This window comes from Ambystoma mexicanum, chromosome 7p (genome assembly GCF_040938575.1).
Source record: "Ambystoma mexicanum isolate Mex_15411 chromosome 7p, UKY_AmexF1_1, whole genome shotgun sequence".
Lineage (NCBI taxonomy): Eukaryota > Metazoa > Chordata > Amphibia > Caudata > Ambystomatidae > Ambystoma > Ambystoma mexicanum.
The window spans coordinates 781,157,204-781,181,993 of NC_090939.1; the positions used below are offsets into that span (position 1 = coordinate 781,157,204).

At 48.0% G+C, this 24,790-nt stretch overlaps 1 protein-coding gene across 1 annotated transcript in view; it reads right to left on the minus strand.

The window, feature by feature from the left end:
- The window catches only part of MRPS9 (mitochondrial ribosomal protein S9), a 1,138,074-nt gene that overhangs the window by 449,662 nt on the left and 663,622 nt on the right, over positions 1–24,790 (minus strand). The window contains exon 6 of the mRNA XM_069636922.1: positions 22,182–22,267. Within this exon, the coding sequence (XP_069493023.1) occupies positions 22,182–22,267 (86 nt within the window). The remainder of the gene's footprint in view (positions 1–22,181; positions 22,268–24,790) is intronic.

Here is a 24,790-nt window from a genome sequence, read left to right on the forward strand (position 1 = left end):
AGCCTGAAGGATCTGAGAAAGAGTCACCATCTTGAACTTGTCCTTCCTGAGGAACTTGTTCAAGTTTCTCAAGTCCAAGATGGGTCTCAGTCCTACGTCCTTTTTTGGGATGAGAAAATATGGGGAGTACCAACCCCTGTTCCTCTCCGCTACAGGTACCGGTTCTATGGCACCTTTCTCTAGCAGGGTTACAATTTCCTGCAACAGGAGTGGATCTGGAAATTTGGCGGAGTTGGCTCCCGGTGGATGATTCTGAAGCCTTTTTAGAAAGGGGAGACAGTAACCTTGGGCTACTGTTTCCAGTGCCCATGCATCTGAGGTAATGCCCCGCCATTCCTTCAGATGTTGAGAGATCCTGCCTCCCACTGGTGTTTTGTGTAATAAGGTCTCAGAGGGATTTGGAGGCGGCTGCAGGAGTGGCTGAGGGTACAGATGCCGCTCCTGAGGCTGATTTTGCACCTCTTCCTCGTGTTCCACGAGGGAAGTTTCTTTTTCCCCTTTGAGAAGCCTGTCCTCTTCCTCTACCAAAAGAGGAGTAGTATCGAAAAGAATGACCCCTCCAGGAAGATGAGCCGGAATAGGGTTTTAGAGGCTGGCCCAAAGATGCGCTAAGTGATTTAGCTGCCGCTTTCGAGGTCTGAAGTTTTTCTAGGCTTTCATCAGCCTTTCTGCCAAAGATCCTCGAGCCATCAAGGGCATGTTGAGAAGTCTGGCTTGCACGTCCGGTGCAAACCCGACTTCCTCAACCACACAAATATGCATAGCACAACGCTTGCAGCAGTATCCAGTCCCGGATGGAGACATTCCCCCATTGCCTCCTTCCCGTCTTTGACTATATTCAGGAAGCCTTCCCTTTCCTCGCCTTCCGGAATATGATCAGCCGCCGCCGAAATACAGTCCCACAGGTTATGGGTAAACCTGGCAAGGGTACAGGTGACATTTGCCGATTTAAGTGCCATACTGCCTGATGTGAAAACTTTACGTGCCCAGGCATCAATTTTTTTTATCCTCTCTATCTGGAGGAATAGTTGGATAAGCAGTTTGTTTTGAAGTAGATGCTGCCTGAATGACTAAACTCTCTGGAGTCGGATGTTTATTCAAATATTCAGGATCCGTTCCAGCCGGTCTATATTTTCTTGGAAAAGTGCTATCTGCAGCAGCAATAGTTTCTGGCTTCTCCCAGTTTTTCTCCACAATCCTTTGGAGGGCTGTGTGGAAAGCGAGAACAGGATCTTTCTGAGGTCCCTTGACGATTATATCCGTCATGTCATCTTGTTAAAAAATGGGTGAAGTATTACCACAACCCATATATTCAACTACCCTGGTCATAAGACCCCTGTACCCAGCATCTGCATGCTCTGCAGGATCAGGTTTGGCGAACTCTAATTCTGGGGATGTGTCAACTCCACCTGCAGAATGTAGAGTATCACTCAGGTCTCTCATTCTAGATTCCTGGTCAATAAGTTCCTCAGGAACCTGTCTTGTACCATAAGTAACTCCCAAAGGAGTAACCTCGTCTTCTTCTGAAGCAGACTCTTCATAGATTGCTGACATAGATTTGAAAAAGTCTGACCTGGGCAAAGGAGTGCATCTCCTTTCTTCCTCTTCCATCTGCTTCGAAGGAATTGGCAAATCCCTCGAAGTTTTCGAAAGGGTCTTCGAAGTCTTCGAAGAGGACTTTGATAATGGCGTCGACGACGCATTTGGCTTTGGCGTCGAAATTATCGACGTCAAGGGCGTCGACGAAGTCTTCGACGACTTGCGTTTCTTGCATGGCACTGGAGAGGTGCTCGACTCTTTAAGATTCTTCGACGGTTTTACGTCGACTCGAGGTTTTTTGGATTCCTTGATGCTACCGGTCTTAGCCATGGTAGCCTTGGACTTCCCTTTGTCATCCAATGGAGCGACTTTAGGGGTATGGCTTTTTCGAGGGAGTCGGGGCCGCATTCTCTAAAACCTCCATCTTTTTGCAGAATTCTTCCCACTTACTGGGAGAATCCGATTTAGTCGGACAACGAATTTCTTCGGTCGACTCTGAAGAAGATGAGGGAGATCTATGTCTCCTCTTCATTTTTTCCGATGACGACAAAGAGTGTCTCGATCTACTCCTAGATCGAGATCTCTTTGAGTGCCTATGGCGATCCGATTACTTAGAACCAGTCGCTTTCTTGTGTCTTTTTGACAAAACCTTTTTTGAGGCCTCCCTCCCCACCGACAGTTTACCTCTCCTCTCACGAAGAGCTTTTTCGGTCATAGATTGGCAGGACCCGCAGTCGTCGGTTCGGTGACTGGAACCGAGACACCAGAGACAAATCCGGTGGGGATCGGTGATCGGCATCTTAGATCCACAATCTGAACACTTCTTAAACCCAGTTCTGGGTGTCGAAGACGACAACATTTTCTTCACAGAAAATAGAAGCGCGCCATTCTCGATAGCGAAGCGATCGGAAAAACGGAATTGAAGCAACGGGCGCGGCTCGAGCTATTTATACCATCGGTGATGTCGACAGAGTATGGAGTACGTCGAGGGACAATCGACGCCACGACTTCGAGCAGAGCGCCCTCTGCCGAGAATTTTTTTTCCGAAGCAGCGAAGCTGGAGATAACTAATTATCACAAGATGAGGAATACGTGGGAGGACACAATCCATTCGAAGGATGGATTGCTCTTTTATCGGAGTAGATTGTACTTGCCTACAGAGGACCTCGCAAGATCATCTTACAGGGTTTCCATGATTCCAGACTAGGTGGTCACCGTGGCATTCGATCTACACAAGAACTCATTGCGCGACAATTCTGGTGGCCGGGATGGGCCACACAAGTCAAGTGTTACGTGGAGTGCTGTCCCGTTTGTGCTCAAGTTAAGAATCTACGCAAGAAATCCATCGGCTTGTTGCAGCCTACGGAAGAACCACCATATCCTTGGCACACCATTGCCACAGACTTTGTAGTTGACCTTCCATCCTTTGATGGTCACACCTGTATCATGGTGGTGGTGGACTGTTTTACCAAGATGGCTCATTTTGTTCCCTTTGAGAGAGTTCCCACAGCTATCCAGATGACACAATCCTTCCTATGTAACAGCTTTCGTTTGCATGGCTTACCAGAGAAGATAATATCAGATTGGGGTTGTCAGTTTGTTTCATCTTTCTGGAGTCAACTTTGACTTTGCCAACATTTAGGTATCCATCGGGCTCTCAGTTTGGGTTACCACACACAAACCAACGGACAGACCGAAAGGACGAATCAAACCATGGAACAATATTTACGCTGCTTCACCAATGCTTCTCAATCTGACTGGGTGTCACACCTCACCTTAGCTGAAGTAGCATACAATAACTCTGTTCACTCTGCAACCGGACTGAGTCCCTTTTTCTGCTCTTCTCGTCTTCATCCCAAGCTGCTGCCTCTTCCTCCTGTGCATCCCAGCATTGTTCCGTCGGCTGATTATTTGGTTTCTACGATTCAAGAACTTCACCATCGGGCTGCTGGTACCCTAGCTCAGGCATAGGAGAGCATGAAGAAGACTGCCGATAAACACCAGAGTCTTGAACCCTCTTTTCAGGTGGGGAATTTGGTATGTTTGTCTTCCAAGCATTTGCCAGCCCGGAACCTTCCGCTCAAACTAGCTCCCAGATTTTTAGGGCCTTTCCGCATCACCAAACTGGTATCCCCGGTGGCTTTTAGGCTTGCTTTACCCACGTCTTGGCAGATTCACCCTGTATTCTACGTTTCCCTGCTGAAACCGCATCTGCCTGATCCCTATGCTTGTTCCTGCCCCCGACCCGCAGCCATTGATATTGATGGTGTCCCTGAGTTTGAGGTCCAAGAGATTTGTGATTCCCGTTACCATTGGGGAAAGTTGCAATATCTGGTTGATTGGAAGGGCTATCCCGCCTGTGATCGTACTTAGGAACCAGTGGATAATGGTCATGCTCCTCGCTTAGTGCGAGAATTCTATTCTCGTCATCCATGGAAACTGGGTTCGCCTGGTCTTTCAGTGGGGGAGGGGGTGTCATGGTGTTAGGGTACCTACCTGGGGATCTGCCAGCAGACGTTCCTGACCCTGGCAGTTGTATTCCAGGTTCCGGCTGGCTAGGAGGGTTGTTACTCGACAGGCGTCCATGCTCGTTACAGTGAGACATGGGCGCACGCCGGGGAGAACAGTCATCGGCAGCGTAGGCTTGCGTGTCAAGCCTCATTCCGCTGCTGAGTGGCGTTGGCGCATGTGCGGCTCGTAATGCGCTTCAAGCCTGTTTCCGTGCCTTCCTTTGTGCTCCAGTTCTCCATTGGGACCCCTTTTCAACCTCGGGGTCCAGCCTTCACTGGTCTCCTGTCTTCCCTTGGGTTCCAGGTTCCCTTGGGCCCCAGTTCTTCCTGGATTCCAGATCTCCCTTGGGTTCTGCTCTCCCTTGGTTTCCAGTTCTCCCTTGGATTCCAGTTCTCCCTGGGGTCCCTGCTCTCCCTTGGGTCCCTGCTCTCCCTTGGGTCCCTGCTCTCCCTTGGGTCCCTGCTCTCCCTTGGATACCAATTCTCCCTTCGGTCCCTGCTCTCCCTTGGATACCAATTCTCCCTTCGGTCCCTGCTCTCCCTTGGATTCCAGTTCTCCCTTGGGTCCCTGCTCTCCCTTGGATTCCAGTTCTACCTTGGATTCCAGTTCTCCCCGTGGATTCCAGCTCTCCCCGTGGATTCCAGCTCTCCCCGTGGATTCCAGCTCTCCCCGTGGATTCCAGCTCTCCCCGTGGATTCCAGCTCTCCCCGTGGATTCCCCATCTGTGGTCCACTGAGCCGGGGTACCAGCTCCTGGTTGCTGCTGCAGTTCCTTCAGTGCTTTTTGGATTTTTCCGGCGATTCTTCTCAGCGACTTTTCAAGTACTGTGTTTTCTACTTGCAAGTTCCATCGTTGCCCCGTGGGAGTACCAGGAGTCGTCCATCCCTCCAGTCTGCTGCCTTGGACATTTTTTGGAACCATCTACCTTCCCTGTCAGTGCTTGCACTGTCTTGACGTCACGTTAATCTGCAGGGAAGTGTTTCCGTGGCGTCAGGAGTGGGTCCCCATCCATACCTGTTCAATCTGGACTTGGTGGAGATTGCTTCCTTACGTCACCTTCTCATCATCCTACTTCCTGCACAAACAGCCTGGCTTCTCCAGTTCGGCCATCTCCTGGAAATACAGGTACGCAAAGTTCACACAACGCCCACCTTAACAGTATGACCAAGCTAGCTTAAGGCTACACTCACCAAAGGTTATATAGATTGGTAATCCCTTCAGTGACATGAAAAGAATAAACAAACCTACAATTTCAGGTTCAGTCATTTAAATTAAATGCCAATCTTAAAACACTATCACTGGAATAATCAAGAACATGTCACATAAGATAGGATCAAACTCCATAGAACTGTTAGTTTGAATTCCATAGATGTTACACTTTCATAAAGTTGGTATAGCCTGCATACCAACATAAACCGCATAAACATGTTTTAGTTCAAAGAGACGTTAAATAAAGATAGGGTTGTGCAATTGTTGCCAAATGTATTAGGGCTTTAAGAGGGAGGCAAAATTAAATTGCTGCTCTATACCGCTACTTTTACAGTGGAACAAAGCAGTCAAAGGATAGGATGGGCCCTTGGGGCCCAGGTGATTTGTAGGGTTACTAGAGAAGGCTGCAGAATGCTTTTGGATGCTGAAGATGTTCCCTCTAATTATTTTCAGAGTGCAGAAATAGTTTGCTTTTGTGTAAACAATTTCCATGTGCGCAACTGACTAATGAGGTAAGCCACTTTGAGCATGCGTAGTTAGTGAGCAATCATCTCCGAAGATTTTGGAAGGGAATTTCCCCTTCCCAACCACTGCAATTCTTTACAAATCAGTGTAAAAGGTACACCTTACAACAATGTTCCCTGATACAAGCTAGAAAAACATTTATATGTGATTCTTAAGAGCTCATCAACCAATCCAAGACTTCAAGATCTGCTACAGTACCTAGCAAAAGTAGTCCTGTGAGAAGAACGATACATGCAAGATACATTGTATGCTCAATATAAATAGGCTTAGTTGTAGCTATTCATTTGTCAACCCTGCTCAGAGACTGTGCAGAACGTATTTTAGTCCAGTGGAAAACAAAAGTATATATAGATAGCTTATTACTGATGTGGCTGACAAAAATGTCAGACAGGATACAGTATTTGTACATTGAATAATGGGAACTAAAAGGAATGTGCCAGAAAACATGCAAATAGGATTTTATCTGCCACTTTAATGAAGTAGGTAAAGGGCTAGAACATGCCTCAGTTGTGTGTAAGGATGATAATTGCATCAGAATAACTGCACACAAGACAATGACAATGATGGACATTACATTGTCCTGTGAACAGAGCTGCAACAACACCTGCTCAAAACCAGCCTTGCAGCTAAGAGGCTTTCAAGCCACTCATTTGTACTCCCTAAAAACAGGAAAATGTGCCAAACAAACAGAAAACGAACATATGGGAGCCTACCTCCTGCTTCTACCCACAAAGCTCCACTGATATTTTCCAATCAGTGACCAGCAGAGCAGTTTCATCAGAAGGAACTTTAATTATACTGCCCTATCTCGAGAGGAATTTTAAGGGAAAAGAACATCTTTTAATATGCATAAAGTATGACTATTGGCAAAGCGAATTACTGTTTTACTCCCTGAAATATCATTTGATTCTAATTAAGGAGTAAAATGTTATCAGAGCTCTGCTTGTAACCCTCACATAGGTCGTGAAATCACAGGGCACATAATATTGTCTATAGCTTTGCCCGACCCTTCTTCACCACAGCCAATACACAATTCAACAAGAGCCTTACTGTGGTTTCTTATGCGGCCCCATTGAAGCAACTCACATATATTTGCCTTTTAAGTTAACAGCAGCAATGCTCCGAGTTACAACTGATTGAGTGCCTTCTTTTGTTAACTAAGGAATCCTTCTGCAAATCACTTATCAGTGAAACAAGATGCATGGGATGCTAGAGCCAATAAACATTGAACACTCAATTATATTGAAAAGACCTCAGCAGCTGAGCAAGGAAAGAATAAGGTGCAGTTTCCAAGATTGTTACTAAAGTGTCCTCTCCTTTAACAAATACATTTCCTTCACTCTATTGTACTGCTGAAACACCGGACATGGTTTTAGAAAGTTGCTGGTTTGTTCTTCATCACAAGCAGTGTTCTCCTTTGCCCTTCCTCCGTACTCTTACCTGGTTCCTGTGCTAGCCTCCAATACTAGTTGACAGGGCTCTGTAAAAAGTCAGGGATTATAGCAGTAAAACCGTCATTGTGATATCTGCGTACACAGTCTATGTGCCTCGGTTACAAAAGGATGCACCGTCGAAAACAGAGCATCCAAATAGGACAGAAGTAGGCAGGCGGAGGCCGAAGCCCACATTGGGTAAGTGGGGGAGGGGACAGGAGGCAGCGCAGGGTGCCGCATTGCAGCTGTGGGTTTGGGGAGTGGGTACTCCCCCCATGTCCTGACACGTTATGGGAGGGGACGTGCACAAAAGGTCACACCTGCAGAATTGCAGCCGTTTGTGCTGTAATCGCGGGTGAAACCTTTTGTGTGCGGCCTATGGCCACAGAACCGATATTTTCATGCCTAAAATACTTTCCAAGCAAAACATATTTGAAGCCTCACTATGATATTATGGGCAGTTTAAGAAAATGTCATGAATCTCCATGTACACAATTATTTTGCAGTACATACCAGATTGTTTGCCACATACCCCACCCTAATATTGTTGGGTAGGATTATAGAAGTGGTCAGCAAATCCATGGTTATATTGCAGAGAGTTGCCATATCATTTGTTACGGCCTATGCTCAATGGGACTCTGAAAATATGCAGCTTGTGTGAAAAGCAGCCTCACTGTTCGAATAGCCGTAGCACTATACTTCAACTTTGCTTGTGTTTTATTGAGTTTACCGTGCCAAGCGTTTTTGGAATATTGTCTGGAAGCCGTTGCCAGAAAGCCATTAGGAAAGCATTTTAGGATTGTTTTCTCTTTAGGAAGTAGCTTGCCTTGCTTGTAAACCGCTTTTAAATTCATTTGAAATTCGTTTTTTGATGTTAAATTTACTTAGGGAGCACCACCCAGTGCGCCTTGCAGTGCTTTTCTTTACTAACCCGGCATGTGGAGGCCTTTGTGCCGGTGCCAGTGTTAGGGAATAAATAAATACCTCAGTGTCCTTCTTCCCTCTTATTGGTAAAACGTAAACCTTGCTTGTGTTTTTTTCTGCTTACGCCGAGCATTTTTCGCTAATTATTGTAAGGAAGCATTGTCAGAAAGCCATTAGGAAAGCATTTTAGGAAGTTTTTCTTTAGGGGGTATCTTAGTTTGCGTTTAAATTCAAATTCATTTAAATGTGTTTTTACATCTTAAATCTACTTCGGGAACTACACTTCCAAGTGCGTCACAGAAGTGCTTTTCTTTCCTAACCAGCCAAAGCCTGCTCTTCCTATTTCTCTTGTAAATTGTTGGGCTCTCTTTGTATCCTGATTCCGAATAATATTGCTTCTATTTTGAATAACTATGGGGTCTGAAATTAATGTAAAATGCTTGGCTGCTTCATATAAACAGCGATGCAACACCATTACATTTAAATACTTGAACTTGCTTCATCAGTACAGGACACACAGACAGGTTTCCTTAAAGCCTACTATTTAATGTGAGATAGTTGAAGCAGATCCAGTAAACGGAAATATAAACTACCGTCCAGGCTACTGCTCAGGCTGACTGCGCAGTGCAGATTATTAATCAATTTAAGAAAAGGGACCATGTGAGTGAGGCCCGTTCCGCACATCTTTGGCTTCCTTTAAGTGAGTGTATTTCCTTCCGGGGTTTTACCATCACACATACGTTTTTGGACGGTAGTGCCCCCGTTTACTTGCAAAACAGACTAGCCTTTAAAGCTCGCCTTCGTGCACTACGCTGAAATAATTCCCACGATCTGGTTAACCCACGTATTAAACTGGCTAGAGGCAGGAATTTGGCATTCTGATTCCATAGCACCCTGCCTCTGGAACAGTCTTCCATCTAACCTTAGAGAAACACGCTCTGTGCTAATTCTTAAGGCGGTAATAATTACCTTCTTCACTTAAATTCTTGACTCTCAGCTGCCTCTAACATGCAAATATCCTGTGTTCTCCATGCTTTTGGCCCTTCTTTGTTCTTGCTCCATTTGTTTTTGGTGTTTCTATCTACCGAGCACTTGTAAAGCGCAACTTTCACCAGAGTCATCATGGCGCTGAAGAATGCAAATGAACAGACGAGGCATAGTTAAAAATATGTGTTTTTAGTCAGCTTTTGAAAAGGTTCAAGTCCTGAATATGATGGAGAGACAGACGCAAGGAGTTGCAAACTCTGGGCCAGCTATACAAAAAGCTGGTCAGCCAGTAGGCTCGCGTTAATATGGAGGACCTTTACCAATAGTATTGCATCTGCTGATCAAAGCATGCAACTAGGGCGGTAACGCATGATTTTCTCCTGCACCACTGAGAAACTTTCCTCTATAGAGCGCAATGGATAATTCAGTGATTTAAAGTCAATCCGTGCAGGAGAGGATAGCCAGTGCAGGTCGCGTAGAGCTGAGGAGATAGAATGACCATATGGAATAACCTTCGCTAACCGGACTGCTGCATTTTGCAGGACTTGCAAGCATATCAAATAAACAGGATGAGAAAGAAATATGGCGTTACATTACAGTAATCTAAGGAGGCGGGAATAAAAGGTATGATTTGTTTCAACTGTTTCAATTTCAGAAAGCCTGTGCTACAAATAGAGCTAATCTGGGCTACCTGCGAAAAAGGCAGAAAACTTGACACCCAGATTTGTTACTGTTTTTGCAGGAATGTTATATGGCCAAAAAACAGGAGTCCATAAAATTGAGGAATCCAAAGGGCCCACTATTAGTACCTCCGTCTTCTCTCCGTTCAACTTAAGCCAAATACTGAGCCAGTTCCTGACCTCTTCAAGACAAGATCGGAAACGTTCTGCTGTGCCTTCACACAAGGTCAAGATGCAACAGACGTTGCGTGTCATCTACATAAGAGAAAACCCAAAAGACTGAATAAGACATGCCAGTGGCTGAATACAACATTGAAAAGTAGAGGTGAAAAAGCAGACACCTGGGGAACACCACAGGTGAAAGCCAACGGAGAAGAACAGAAAGAGGAAAGAGAAACAGATTGTGTACATAGGGACAGAAAAGCTTGGAACTATTCCAAAGCAGGGCTCGTGAAATCAGCCTTGCACAACCTAGTCAGAAGGATGGCAAGGTCTATGGTATCAAAGGCAGCAGACAGGTCTAATAAAATAAGACTTGCAATGCTGCCTTGATCTTTTATTAAAGTCAGATCATTCAGCACTGATTTCATAGCCACAAGGGAACGGAAACACAGTTGAAAGGGAACCAAAATGTGTTGGGCTTCCAAGTAAGACCTAAGCTGTGGAGTGATCACAGCCTCGGCCACTTTCATGAAGAAAGGAAATAGGCGGATAGTTAGAAAAAATTGACGCATCCAGCGAGGGCTTTTTTAACAAAGGAATCACTAAAGCATGCTTGAGGGTAACTGGAATGTTGCCGAAATTAAGAGATTAATTTATAGTTTGTTAGAATTTCTCCCGTACTCTTTGGATTGATTTGGAGAGTCATAGAGTAATGTCGTCTAAAGGTGAAGCAGATTTAAAACGCTTTACGATACCAGATATTTTTAAACAATTTGCGAGTTGGAAGGTCGCAAAAGCTAGCGAATCAGGTTTATCATCTTAAGGAAAGACAGGAACAGACATAGCATGGGTAGCACAATACAGGCTTTCAATGTTGGTTCTAATGATCTCAATTTTATGAATAAAAAAGGAAGTCAAGTTATCGCAAAGTCTCTGAGATCCAGACACTCCAGATGCAACTTTGAGTGGAGAGATCCTTCACGTTCGAAAAAGTTGAAACTTAAGACAAAGACACAAACGCTGGTTCAATAACGGACTTTTATAAATCGTGTTTGTATTTGTATTTATTGTGTTTATATAGCGCTTTAGTCCAAAGCGCTTAACATTGTAACAACAAGATACATAGGAGATTATAACAGCAGAAACAATTTATAAAACATGAGTCAAACCAATAAAACAGTGTCTAGAGCAATTGGCCTGTAAAGATAAACGACAGTTGAGCGTAATAGGAAAAGAAGTAGGCAGGGAGAGGTAAGTAGAGGAAGACATGGGGGAGGGAGAACGCGGTTTCAGGGTGGGGAATGGAGTAGAAGAGATTTCAAGGAAGCATGGAAGGAGGAAAGGATGGGGATGGAGTGGATAGAGAGGTAGCGAGTTCCAACGTAGGGGAGCTAGGAGCTGAAAGGAGCGAAAGCGAGAAGAGGCACATGGGGGCGGGGGAACAGAGAGTAGGAAGAGGTTGGCAGAACGGAGGGAGTGGGAAGGGGTGTAGAATGAGGGGAGAGAGGAGAGATAAAGGGGAGCAAGGTCGTGAAGAGATTTAAAGACAAGACAGAGGAAATTAAATTTAAGTTGGGAATGAAAGGGAAGCCAGCCAAGGTAAGAAAGCGAGGAGGAAATGGAGTCATGAGGAGCAGAGGGTATGGATAGCAGAGTGGCAGAGGGATTTGAGGGGGGAGAGATGGGAGGCAGGGAGTGTTTGTGTCTTTGTCTTAAGTGTGCACCATTTTGCCTAAGGGCCTCTAGCGCGTTATAATTATTAAAGTAACTTATACTATGTACGAGTAATGCCAAGCATTGTCCATACCATTATCCCTTTCAGACCAAGTATATAATATTGCAATGTTGCTCTCCACTTATAGGGTAAGGTTAGCAATACTAAACTAGGAGACGCTGAGCATGACCTTTTCCTGCTCAAAATCCTAAGAGAGCAAATTCATATTTTAGTTTTATAATGCTTGCGAGGGTATCTCTTCACAGTGTTTGTGTGGTATATGTACAAAGAAAAAGAAGCATGGGGTGAGGTTACATATCCCAAGTAGCCTGCTTACTTACACAGTAAGTATCTGATATTTGAGCTGACAGTTGCTTTACATAGTGTGGGTGGCGCTTTTGCCAAGGCAACATGAGTAACAAATTCTGGTAAATGGCCGTATTCATATTACAACCAACATAAGACAAGTGAATGCAGGTACAAGTCTGGTAAGGAACAAGTTACTTACCTGTAACTGTTGTTCTCCAGCATGGGTCTGGCATGGATTCACATGCTCATGAATATTCCCAGTCGTCAGGCTGGGAATCCTCGGTAAAGAAAAATCAGTATCAGTTTCGTTTCTGATCTGTCTTTCGTAGTAGTAACCAATCACTGATCTCTGCGTCATACTGACCACAGCCAATGACTGCCATCTCCCTAAGCCCCGCCTCTGGCAGCCATCTTCAGATTTGGTAGTACGTGAAGTGGCAGTATGACCAAGTGAAGAGCCGCAGAGGGGTAGGCGGGAGGGTTCGCATGCAAATCCATGCCAGACCCATGCTGGAGAACAGTTACAGGTAAGTAACTTGTTCCTTCTCCAGCAGGAGGCTCAACATTAAGCATTACATCCAAAACTTAACATTAAGCAATTCCTACCTCCTCACCAGGCTCACCTTAGGCGAACAGGTTGCGCAGCACTGCTTGGCCGACCCTGGACTCCTCCCTGGAATCCCGATCGACGCAGCAGAATTTCGTGAAGGTGTGCGTCGACCTCCACGTAGCAGCCCTGCAGATGTCCAGCAAGGGCACACCAGATAGGAACGCTGTGGTAGCTGCAATCTCTCTGGTGGAATGGGCTCTCGGACTGCCAGGCAGCGGTCGGTTTGCCAACCGATGAGAGTACATGATACAGCCGGAGAGCCATCTGGAAATGGAAGCCTTCAAGAGAGCCTTCCCCTGATTGACAGGTCCAAAGTTCACAAAAAGTTGTGACGTCTTCCGAAAACTCTTCGTGCGGTCCACGTAGAACTTCAGCGCTCTAGCCACATCCAGCGAGTGCAAAGTCCTTTCAGCCGGCGACGAAGGCGACGGGAAGAAAACAGGCAACACCAAGGGTTCGTTGAGGTGGAAGTCCGACGGCACCTTGGGCATGAAGGAGGGGTGCGTCCTGAGCACTACCCTCGTGTCGTGAAGTCAAGTACGGGGGCTTGCAGGAAAGGGCCTGGATCTCTCCCACCCGTCGCGCAGAGGTGATGGCCACAAGAAACGCTATTTTCCACGACAAGAACTTCAACGGAGCTGAGTGCAGAGGCTCGAACGGAGGTCCCATGAGCTTGGTCAGCACCACGTTGAGCTCCCACGCCGGGGCCGGGGCCTTCACCGGCGGGAACGATCTGAACAGTCCCTTCATGAATTCTTTCACCAGACGATGAGACCACAAAGACGTCCGTCCCATGGTTCTGGTGTAACGGGAGATCGCAGCAAGATGAATCTTGATGGAAGCGTGCGCCAGTCCAGCCTTGGCCAGCGTCAGCAGGTACGGCAGTACTTGAGGAGCCGTAATCCGTAGAGGGTTAATCTTCTGTGCGTGGCACCAGACAGAGAACCTCTTCCATTTGTGTCCGTAGCATTTAAGAGTTGAGGACGCCCTGGCCTTTGCAAGAACCTCTCTGCAGTCGGCCGGTATGTCGTAACCTCCAAACTCTAATGCTGCAGGAGCCAGGCCTGCAAGTTCAGCGACTTCGGGTCGTGATGGAGGATGGCGCCTCCTTCCCTGGAGAGAAGATCCGCGTCCACTGGCAGCTTGATTGACGGGGACGCTGACAAGTCCAGAAGGTCCGGGAACCATATCTGCCTCGGCCACGCAGGTGCGACGAGGATCATCCTGCACCATGACCTCTTGAGCTGGTTGATGAGCCGGATCAGCAGCGGCAATGGAGGGAACGCATATAGGAACAGGCCCTCTCAGGGGAACGAGAAAGCATCGCCCATGCTCCTCAGCTGGGGAAACCTGCTGGTGAACCTCCGGCACTTGGAGTTCGTCACTGTCGCGAACAGATCAATCTGGGGTGTGCCCCACCATCGGAAGAGGCGGTCCACTAGATCCTGTCGTAGTTCCCACTCGTGGCACGAGCGCAGCTCTCTGCTGAGCGAGTCGGCGATGGTGTTTTTTATTCCTGCCAGATGAAACGGCATCAGAAACATCCCTTGGGCGACGGCCCAATGCCACAGATCCTGCGCCTCCTTGGACAGGGCTGGGGATCTGGTACCGCTCTGCTTCCTGATGTAGAACATGGTGGTGGTGTTGTCGGTGAAGATACTCACCACCTTGCCCTTGAGGGACGGAAGAAAGGTCCTGAGGGCCCAAAACACTGCACGGAGTTCCAGGACGTTGATATGGAGGGACTTCTCCGTCGGCAGCCAAAGGCCCCTCGCGTGCAGATTTTCGGTGTGCGCTCCCCACCCTTCCAGGGAGGCATCCGTGGTCACTGTCTTCTGGTGGCCCGGGGTCTGGAAGTCCATGCCCACTGTCAGATGCGCGCGGGTGCCCCACCACCGGATCGCTCGTCGGAAGCTCTCGTCGAGTGTGATCCTGTCCTCGAAGCTGCCCGTCGTCTGGATCCAGCGAGCATCCAGGAACTCCTGTAACGGGCGCATCCGAAGCCTGCACAGGCGGATGAGACAAATGCAAGAAGACATCATTCCGAGGAGGGACTTGATGGACCTCACCCTGGCCGCGTCCGCAACCAGCATCCGCTGCACCTTGCCCAAGATGGCCCTCGTCCTTTCCTCCGACGGAGAGGCCAGAAGCGCCACTGTGTGGAGCTTCGCTCCCAGAAACAGTGCGTCTTGCGTGGGCACCAGGTGGGACTTGGCATAGTTTATGGAGAATCCCAGGTCTGTGAGTAGTTGGATGGTCCTCGCCGTGTGCTCCGCGGCAAGTTCCTTTGTCTTTGCTCGGATGAGCCAGTCGTCCAGGTAGGGGTAGACGTGGATCCCCTCCAGGCGCAGCCGCGCCGCCACCGGTGCGAGGCACTTGGGGAACACCCTGGGTGCCGACCTCAATCCGAAGGGAAGGGCTCTGAACTGGTAGTGACGCCCTTGGACCACGAATCTGAGAAACTTTCGGTGTCCTTTTAGGATGGGGATATGGAAGTAGGCATCCTCCAAGTCCAACGACGACAGGAAATCGCCCTCCTCCAGCTGACCCAGGACGTGCTGGAGGGTGACCATCCGGAACTTCTGTGCCTTGATTTGATGAATTTGTTCAGTCGTCGTAGGTCCAGGATGGGACGCCATCCTCCCGTCTTCTTCACAAGGAAGTATCTTGAGTAAACTCCGGAGCCCCGAAGCCTCTTTGGGACGAGCTCAATGGCGCCTTTCTTGAGCATCGCCTTTACCTCCAAGAGAAGTTGAGGGACGTGATGTTCCTTCCTGGCCACGGGGGGGGGGGGCGCAGGCACTTCTTTATAAACTCGAGCACGTGACCCTGGCCCAGGGCGTCCAGCACCCAACAGTCGGTGGAGATGGACTCCCACACGCTGACGAAGTTCGCCAGCCGGCCTCCCACCGGGATGCTTCGGTGGGGGCCCGACCCCACGGCCGGTTCAGTCCTGCTTCGACAAGGCTTTGCCGCCTTGTCCTCCCTGGCGACGACAGCGGGGTCAGCCCGACTTGCCTCGTCCCCTGAAGGCTTCCTGTGACGACGAACAGGCTACTTGACGGTAGGTGGAATATCCGCCGCCGAAACCTTTGCAGGCACCCTGCTTGCCTCTGGCACTCCGAAAGGGTGGCCGTCGTTGCTGGAGAACACCAAGATCCCAGGCCGTCTCTGTGTCCGTCTTGATGGCTTGTGGGGAATCGTCCCCTGTTTTCCCAAACAGGTTGCTCCCGTCGAATGGCATGTCCAAAACTTTGGTCTGCACGTCCTGCCGGAAGTCCGTTAACTTGAGCCATCCACGCCGTCTAAGGCACACGCCGTTGCCCAACTGGCGAAAACCAGTGTCAGCGATGTCCGTCGCTATCATAATGGCGTGGTCCGATGTCACTTCTCCTTCCTGCAAGATCTCTAGGGCCTCCGCCCTCTTGTCATCCGGTAGGAAGTCCAGCAGGGGGGCGATCTTGTACCACAACTCCCTGTCGTAGCGGGCTACGATGGCTAAGGCGTTTGCAGCCTTAATCGTCGTCGCTGCCGATGAGATGACTCTGCGTCCCATCGTGTCCAATTTCTTTCCCTCGCCGTCCGGTGGGGAGTTCGACGTAGAGGCCGAAGCCCCCCCCCCCGCTTTCTTCCTGGCCGCCGCGGAGACGACCGAGTCCGGGGTCGACTGTGCCCGAAGGCACAAGGGGGCCACGTCCGGGACCCGGTACTTCTTCTCGTACCGATCCCTTCTCGCAGGCGTTGTGGATGGGTTCTTGAGGAGGGTGAGACCCTCATCCCAGATATCGTCCAGTAGAGGTACAGCGAGGACCGTCTTCCTCTTGGTCTCGCGCCGTTGATTAAGGAAACCTTCCTTCTTCTCTTCCGGGCAGAGCTGGAAAAGCTCGGATGCCCCGACGATCATGGCATGAAACGATACAATCTCGTTGGGCGGGGAGGCCCGGGGAGGAGGTGACGATGGAAGATCCTCGTCGTAAACCTCGTCGTCTGTACCCGTCGCGGCCGTGTCCGTCCCTGTATCATCCCCACGGGTCGTGGACGGGGAGGAGGGCTGAGCAGGGCGCGATGGTTGAAAAGGAGGTGGAGGATGAATCCTTCTTCTCTTAGGAGGAGGGCTCCCAGAAGGGCCTGGCTCCGGGTCCCCCGTCGGGAGCGGTTCCTCCGTTGGTGGTAACGGCAATCTCGTCCTTATCTCCGAGCATAAGGACTGTATAGCCAACAAAATGGCCGCCGAGTTGTCTTGCGGCACTGGTTGAGGGGATTCCGACGGGCGGTCAGGAGCCTCGTCGGCACCCTCGAAGTTCTCGTCGTCTCCTACGTCGGGATCCCTCCCGAAGAGCTGGTCTTCTTCCACGCCAATGCTGTGGCTTAAGACTTCGATCAGCTACTCTTCAGAGGTTGAGGCCGAATCCACGACGACCTCCTGCCCCCCTTTTTCTTCGCCGTCGGAGGTTTCACAAGGGGTCCTGTCGATGGGCTTGAAAGAGGACTCCCTCCGCGGTGGCAGGGAGATTCTGAGCCCCGAAGTCGCCTCCACTGGTGTAGCCTCCACAGGCTGAGCCAGGGCCGCCGCGACTGTCTCGATAGAGGCCTTGGCAGGGTGGATCAAGGCTTTCACCACCTTAAGTGCGCTCACCGCCTTCTCCTTGGGGGGAGGGTCACCGCCTGGCTCCCCCTCCGATGGGGCCTTCGAGCTCGACCGGGGTCTCTCCAGGAGCTTCGCCGGGTGCTCGGCCTTCCTCTTACCCGAGCCAGAGCGTTGGCTCGTGGTTGATGGCGCCGGGGAGGATGCGCCCCGCCTGGCAGCCGTAGAGCCCGACCGTTCGGCGCTCCCGGTGCCAGCGGACTCGCGGTGCTTGGCCTTCTGTTGGACCCCCGTCGCTGGGGCGCCCTCAAAGGTCTTAGAAGACCACTTGGACTTCTTCTTCTTCTCGCCTGACAGGCTTTTCCCTTCCAGCCAGTTGGCGAGACGCAGATGGCGGTCCTTCATGGTCCGCTCCGACATATTGCCGCAAAACGCACAGTCCTTTTCCACGTGCCTCTTGTCCTCATGCAGGCAGTAGAGGCAAAGGGAGTGTTCATCCTCCTTAAAGACATTCTGAAGCTGGCATCAGGGCAGACCCTGAACAGCTTTCCGGGCGTCGAGCTTCCCTTCTCCTGGGCCATGACCGAGATGGGCCTGAGAAACTTCTGGAGTCCTCCAAAAGCATGGCTCGACAAAATCTTCACCCTTGAGGGGCGTAGAGGAATCCGACACGGGTCCCCGTTGATCGGATAAAGAAACGGTGGAGCTTGAGGCTCTTTTGACCGAAAAAAGAGAGAATTTTCCTATGAAAAAGCGCGAAAACGCACTACAGCTCGAGAGCAATAGCACGAGGATCCCAACACATGAGCGTGCGGTAAAAATCTGAAGATGGCTGCCAGAGGCGGGGCTTAGGGAGATGGCAGTCATTGGCTGTGGTCAGTATGACGCAGAGATCAGTGATTGGTTACTACTACGAAAGACAGATCAGAAACGAAACTGATACTGATTTTTCTTTACCGAGGATTCCCAGCCTGATGACGGGGAATATTCATGAGCATGTGAATCCATGCCAGACCCCATGCTGGAGAATCTTTCACAGAGCCAGAGAGGCAGAGTGAAGGTGGTTCGCTGATATCTGAATGTGGCCTGGAAGCTAGAGTCATAAGGTGACGTGTGGTAGAATCAAGTCTAGGAATCCTGGGTTGGGAGGGTTATTTGGTTTATGTGTGCAGCCATATCTTAGATCTTCTGTCCATGGAGCCACTTTTACATTTTCTTTCTTAATTTCTTGAGGGTGTATTCTGTTTTTAGGGTTTTTAAGGTCATGTTTGCATACTAGGGTAATGTAAATAGGGTAGACCCAATAGCAAGTATAATTTAGCTTTATTAAATTAACTGCTGTGGCAAGTGCATTATTAATTCTTGAGAAGGTGGAAATTGCCTGTGTGCGCTGCTAAAACTCTTCTGAGCGGCACCCAGAAGAAGCTGGATAAGCACACAAACGCACAACTTGGAGGGAACATTCGTCAAGACATCATTCCACTCCAGAGGATTAGATGAAAGGCAAAACAGGAGCTTCTTGTCAGGTAAACTAGTATATTTTTTCTCGCAGAAGTGAGGGAGTATCTTGTACCAGGGGACCTCGGGTAAAAGTAATCACAGGAAAAAATATAAAATATCCAAAAAAGGCACGTACACCAAGCAAGAAGTAGTGCACATTTATTGGACCCAAACAGCTGGGAAGCACGGTTCAGACAGCCCTGTGGAACTGAACTGAATGAAATTAGTTGTCAACGTTACCCACTGCAGCTAAACATTTTATACCCAAATTACATAATTATCATACAACATTTTAGTTACATTTTCAGGGCCAGCCACAGAAGCTCATTGGTGGAACTATATCAGTCCCCTAGAATGATGTATATGTTAAGTGACGCTGATTGGGTGGACCATTTCTTGGACAAAAATCCCATTAACACCCCTCGTGATGTCACAAACCTTCACACACCGGCCCCCAATTACATGATTGTGCTGATCAGTCAAAAACACTGGTTTGCCATTGGTTAGAAATGCCAATATACAAAATTTCTTGGGATGGCAAGGGCCGAGACATTCACACTGAGTCTGACCAATGAGGTGCTACATGGACATTAGCAAGGACACTGTACAATGTTGCACCATACATGCAAACACTAAACAAACCAATAACAACCACATAACCCGGAAGTCCCAGGGGCAACTGTACTCCTAGTCCCTAATACATGGTCCAGCTCTCCCAATCTGCCTCTATAGGACTCTGATGTCTTTCACAAGCCCTCTTTCTTAGCTCCCTGAACAGCAGATAAGCACCCTATTTTGTCTCCTGTTGGGAAGGGGGAAGAGAGAGATCACAGATTTATTGATAGAGTGGGTGAGCTGGGGCTAGGTGAGTGCTTGGTTGGGGAACTAAAGCTATTCTTTTTGTTTTGTACGCTTATTGTGGCCACGGTACTCTGACTCCATGCAACACCCTCCAATGGCTTTTTAGTGCAACTCCTGTCTCTGCGTTAAGGGCCGGAGCAGCAAGGTGAGTTCCGTTGCTACCTTTCGCTACAGCTTTTATTGTTATATTTTACCGCTACTGCTCAGGGAACGGGTGAGTTATGCCCCATCGGAGGATTTCAGCAGCACTCTAGTTCCCAAGCACTGAGCCTTCCAGGTGCAGCAGGCTCATTTGACAACCTGATTCCTTTGTAGTATGCTGGCCCGCCAATCACCAGAACAAAGATACACTCAGTGGGGAGCGATGGCCTGGAAATAGAAGTGAAGGCCATTGATGAAGATCGCTCGTCCATTGCAGGCTACGGGACATCAAAAGGAGCCCATGAACAACCAGGGATGGAGTCCGGCTTGTCACTAGAAGAGCAGAGAGAAGAAGAGTCCTAGGTGGGCATGTCACAGCAGGTGACAGACTTGGGTGGGTTCAAACAGATGTTCAACCCAGAGGATTTAGTACATCCGAAGTCTTCTGAATGGTAGGGCCCCTTGCCCCCAACCCCAAGGGTTGTGAAATACTGAAGAGCCAGACTATGCTCTAGACAGGTCGGAGTGTAGTAGAACAGACAGACGATAAAGTAGCACTGACACCAGAGCTGGATATCGAGATGCTAACCTTCCTCGGAAACAGTTCGACAGATCCAAAAAGGGCATTGACTGGGCTTGGCGGTCTTGCCAAGGTAAGTTATTAGATGTGACTGGCCCACTCACAAAAATTCTAGCCTAAGAGGCGGTGTACACAAAGACTTCGATAGAACCTCAAGTGCTCACCGGTTTGGCACAGCACGTTTTCTGGGAAATTCTAACTGCATCATTTCTGCAGGGAGGAGCAAGGGAGTTCTTATTAAGATCAACTACAAGGTCAGGGAACTAACCTCTTTGGAGGCAGACCCTGCTGCACAAGGACTATTGTTTGGCAATGCATTTTCTAAGGTGAGGGCGAAGTTGGTTAAAACTGTCACAGGGCTGGGAGAAGGCGCCGGCTTTCACACAAAAGAATGAACTACTACACCATCAGATCTCGGTGACCACAGAGTACCTTCCAGGGCTTGCCAATATGGTAAACCTGGCAGCCTTGAGCTTCTAAAATAAAAGAAAGCAAAGCATAATGCTCACCTGCGTGACTTTAATAGAATCAAGCATTTCCCATAATCCATTATGAAAAACCTTCATTATCAACCTGCAGTTCATGTGGTGAAAGTCTACTTGCATGGCGTACATTTTCATCATACCAGATCACGCTATATCTGATATCATATTTAAAACTATAGACAGAAAAATCTTGAAGTAGTAAAAGAACTCCCAAGCAATGGTGTCCTTGTGCAAAAAAACACATCTTTTGAGTTTAATGTATGATGGTTTTGGGATAGAAAGATGTGGAATATTTTAATGATCAAGTAGGTAAATAGGCTTTGATTTCCTAATTCTGAGGAAAACTCCCATTCTATGAAAAACATCCCTCTAGGTCTGATCGCCATGGAAGTTGTTGCTTGAACCCCTGAGGACCAGGTATTCTGAAGTCAGTGGCAAGCACAGCCACACATCAGTTACGCTACACTGGTGGGGTGCTCCTTTGATCCTGCCAATGTGCAACTGGTTAGCAAATGCCCCCACTTCCCATTGATGCCAGGGTTCAGTCGGGAGAAAGCCCACTGAGTGCTTTGTTGGAGGCTGCTCAATCTCCGAGAACCAGTTTATCCTTTAGATGGTAGCACACTTTCCAATAATGGAGCTCATGTATCAATGAATGAAGCACAAGAGTTTTCAGGTGCTGAGAAAATGGTCATATGACCATGAATGGCCAGAAGACTCACCCTTGTCCCTGGTGGTATTGGGTATGGGGAAAGGATTCCAACATTAAGGAATGAAATCCAAGATCAACTTCTATACCTGCTAGAAGATGGCCCTTTTTACTGAAGACAATTCCTGAAAGAATGCACGTTTGTGTACGGACAGCACTGGCACAAGCTGGGTGGATGCAAGGGCCCCACGGAGGAAGGAAGGTGAGGTGTTATAAAGGTGAGCTTCTGCAGCTAATTCCCACATTGATTTAACACAAGATTTCACTCACTCACTCTCTCACACACACACACCACCCTTACCCCCCCACCCCACCCCACAACCCCCCGCTCCCCCCCCCCCCCCCCCCCCCAAGTTCCACAAAAAAACTAGGCACACTGATGATAAAGTAGGGGAAATACATCATGACACACTTCTTTACTGCTAAGGCTGTTCTATGGTGCAGCCACAAGTTTCAGGGCTCCTAAGAGTAAAGAGCAGAAAAGAGCCAGACGTCCACCTGTAAATCTATTCTAGGATTTGAAATGGAATCCAAACACACGAACTAGACCTTGTCACAGGAAAAGCTGGACTGCACCTGGAAGCAGAATGTTTATGATTTTTTTTACATGAGCCCTGTAATTCATTTTGAAAAGGTTAGAAAAAATATTTTTTCGGAGTCCTTTAAAACATGCCAAACTTGATACTGAAAGAGTTTAATCAAATATGTAAATCTTACATTTGTTTTACGTCTTCAGAAGACAGACCTTTAGCTCTCATCTGATCCTCATGTTTTTGAACAGCTAGGTATTTTCCATATGCATCCTAAAAATTAAACAAAGTTTGCAGGTTCACTTTAACACACAAGAATTTTCATGGGAACACTACTAACAATTGTACAATTATTTTAAATACATTTCCACATGCTAACAACATTTTGTTTTTCCTCTGACTCAAAAAGACAGCTATCAGTGTGTTGGGAGTTGTTCTTTAATGAAACTTCTAATACCAATGAAACCATCCTCCTCCAGTTTTAAGGAACATGCATTGAAACTCTTTGTCAGCAGAAAAGTGGACATGACTGAAGTACACTAATGCGTTTAGCTAAGCCATACACAGGAAGCAACTGTGAGTGGTCCATGTAATGGCCATTTAAGGGAAAAGCTCTCACCATCAGCCACTTAAAATTCTTGATTTAATCCTATTAAAGGCGCAACCAGTCTGGGGCTGACGACCAGAGTTCTGCTGGTGCCGAATGCTGCAACAGCTTGGACCTTTTAAATCTTCCTGCAGGCAAGCAGCAATGGCTGCCCGACTTGATCTGCTGCGGCCCTGATGTCTACCCGGCACGCAGCATTGACTTGTGGGCAGCAGCGGCATCCTGCACGGAGCACTTTGCTTGGGAGGTGTGCACAATCCTGTGCAGCTCCTCCAATTGGTTGGGTTTATGGTGCTCTTATTTGGACGGTGTAATAAGTAACTCAGGCGGACTGCCGTTACTTGGATTATTATTTTGAGTTACAATCTCTATATAAAAATGTGAGCCCCGCTCTCTGTGCTGCTCCAACTGTCCTTCTCTCGCCCCGTTCCCCTCTCAAGCCACCTCTTTCCAAGCTCTGCATCGCGTCATGGGATTTCATGCCACGGAGCGGGTCCGGCACTACACATCCCCCTTCTTTCTCGAGGTTGTTTCCTATTCTTTCCATCAGTCAGAGTAGTCATCGAGGTATTGCGGCCTTCGATAACTCCTACCCCATCTTGAAGTGGACCGAGCCATATCTGCAGTATCTGGCAAGGAAACATCTCTTACCTTTTCATTCGACGCCATCATCCATCCAGATTCCATCACCATCACTCTTTCCATATTCCACACTCTCCCATCCCATAATAATTTCACTGCATGTCTGAATACATCCACCACCTCAACGGGCATGGATGGACCATTGACAGCCATATCCCCTAAACACAGTGGGTAATGTGATCCTAACCCAACTTCCCACATCAGATACTTTCTGCTTTCAAAAATACCTATTATCTTGCATGGCTTCGTTTCTTATTTGACTCTAATATTGTCCTTCACACCATCCAAACTCACCTCTACGCCTGACACCCCACTCATCCACCATGAGAAAAGTTTGGTAGAGCCTTTTCTTCCCTTGCTGTGCTCAAACGGAGAAACACCTGTAGTACAGAGTGGGTTAAACCGATGGGTTACTATAGTCCTCCTCACTACTTCTTTCCAATTCTTACCATTGAGTCAAGCCCATCTAATAGCTTCTTGAATTACTCTATTATACCTCTTCCCAACACCATTGGTCTTTAGGTGGTATATGGCACTGGTCTTGTGTGTGATGGCCCTTTATTCTAAATACATTTCCATTTCCCTAGACTTAAACCGTGGACCATTGCCAGTAAGAATCACTTTTGGGTAGCCCTCATGCTCACACAATTCCTCCAAGAAATCCACTATTCTTGTGGTGGTAGCATGTGGTGTTATCTTGTCAACACATCCACAATAGCTAAGCAAAATGTCTGACACCCATCACTGCATACGGGGCCAAGAACATCAATCCCAATCTTTCCCACAGTCTTTCCGGCATGTCATTGGGTGCCATGGGACATCTTTCACTCACACATATCTTGTCACTTTTACAGCAAAGGATACAGTCTCTGACTATTTTCTCAATCTGGTTATCGCACTCAGGGCACCAATAGTTGTTCCGCATGTTCCTAGTTTTCACAATTCCTTGGTGGCTCTCATGACCAAGTCGTATTATTTTCTCTCTCAGTCCTAATGGTGGAATAAGTTTGTCTCCTCTCATGAGAATTCCATCTCCCATGCACAATTCACTCGTCTGATTCCAGAAGCTTCCAGCACCTGCTTCCCTAGATGTAATTTTATTATTAGATCTCCAATGTCAATGTTCATTTTGTTGTCTTTACCCAATTCCTCATGCCATTCTTCCTTAGAAATTGAGGACTCCCATACCTCACGGATTATCTCTTGTTCATCATCATCATCATCATCCCCAGTCACGCCTTCTCTGGACCCTTCAACAGGAGTAAGACAAATGCTATTAGATACTCTTTTCAAACCTCAATTTGCGTGAGGACAGTACTCAGACCTACATTGCTGGCATCTGTAGTAATCACATTTCGTCATCCTCTTTTGTAGTTTTGTAAAGCTTGTGCCATTGCCAAGGACTTTTTTATAAATTGAAACTCCTTCACAATTTTCATTCAAGTCAAATTTCACATTTGATTTCAGTACATTTTTAAGGAACTTGCATGGACAGCAAATCCTCCCAAACTTGGAAGCATATTCAGCCATACCTAAACCTGTTCTTC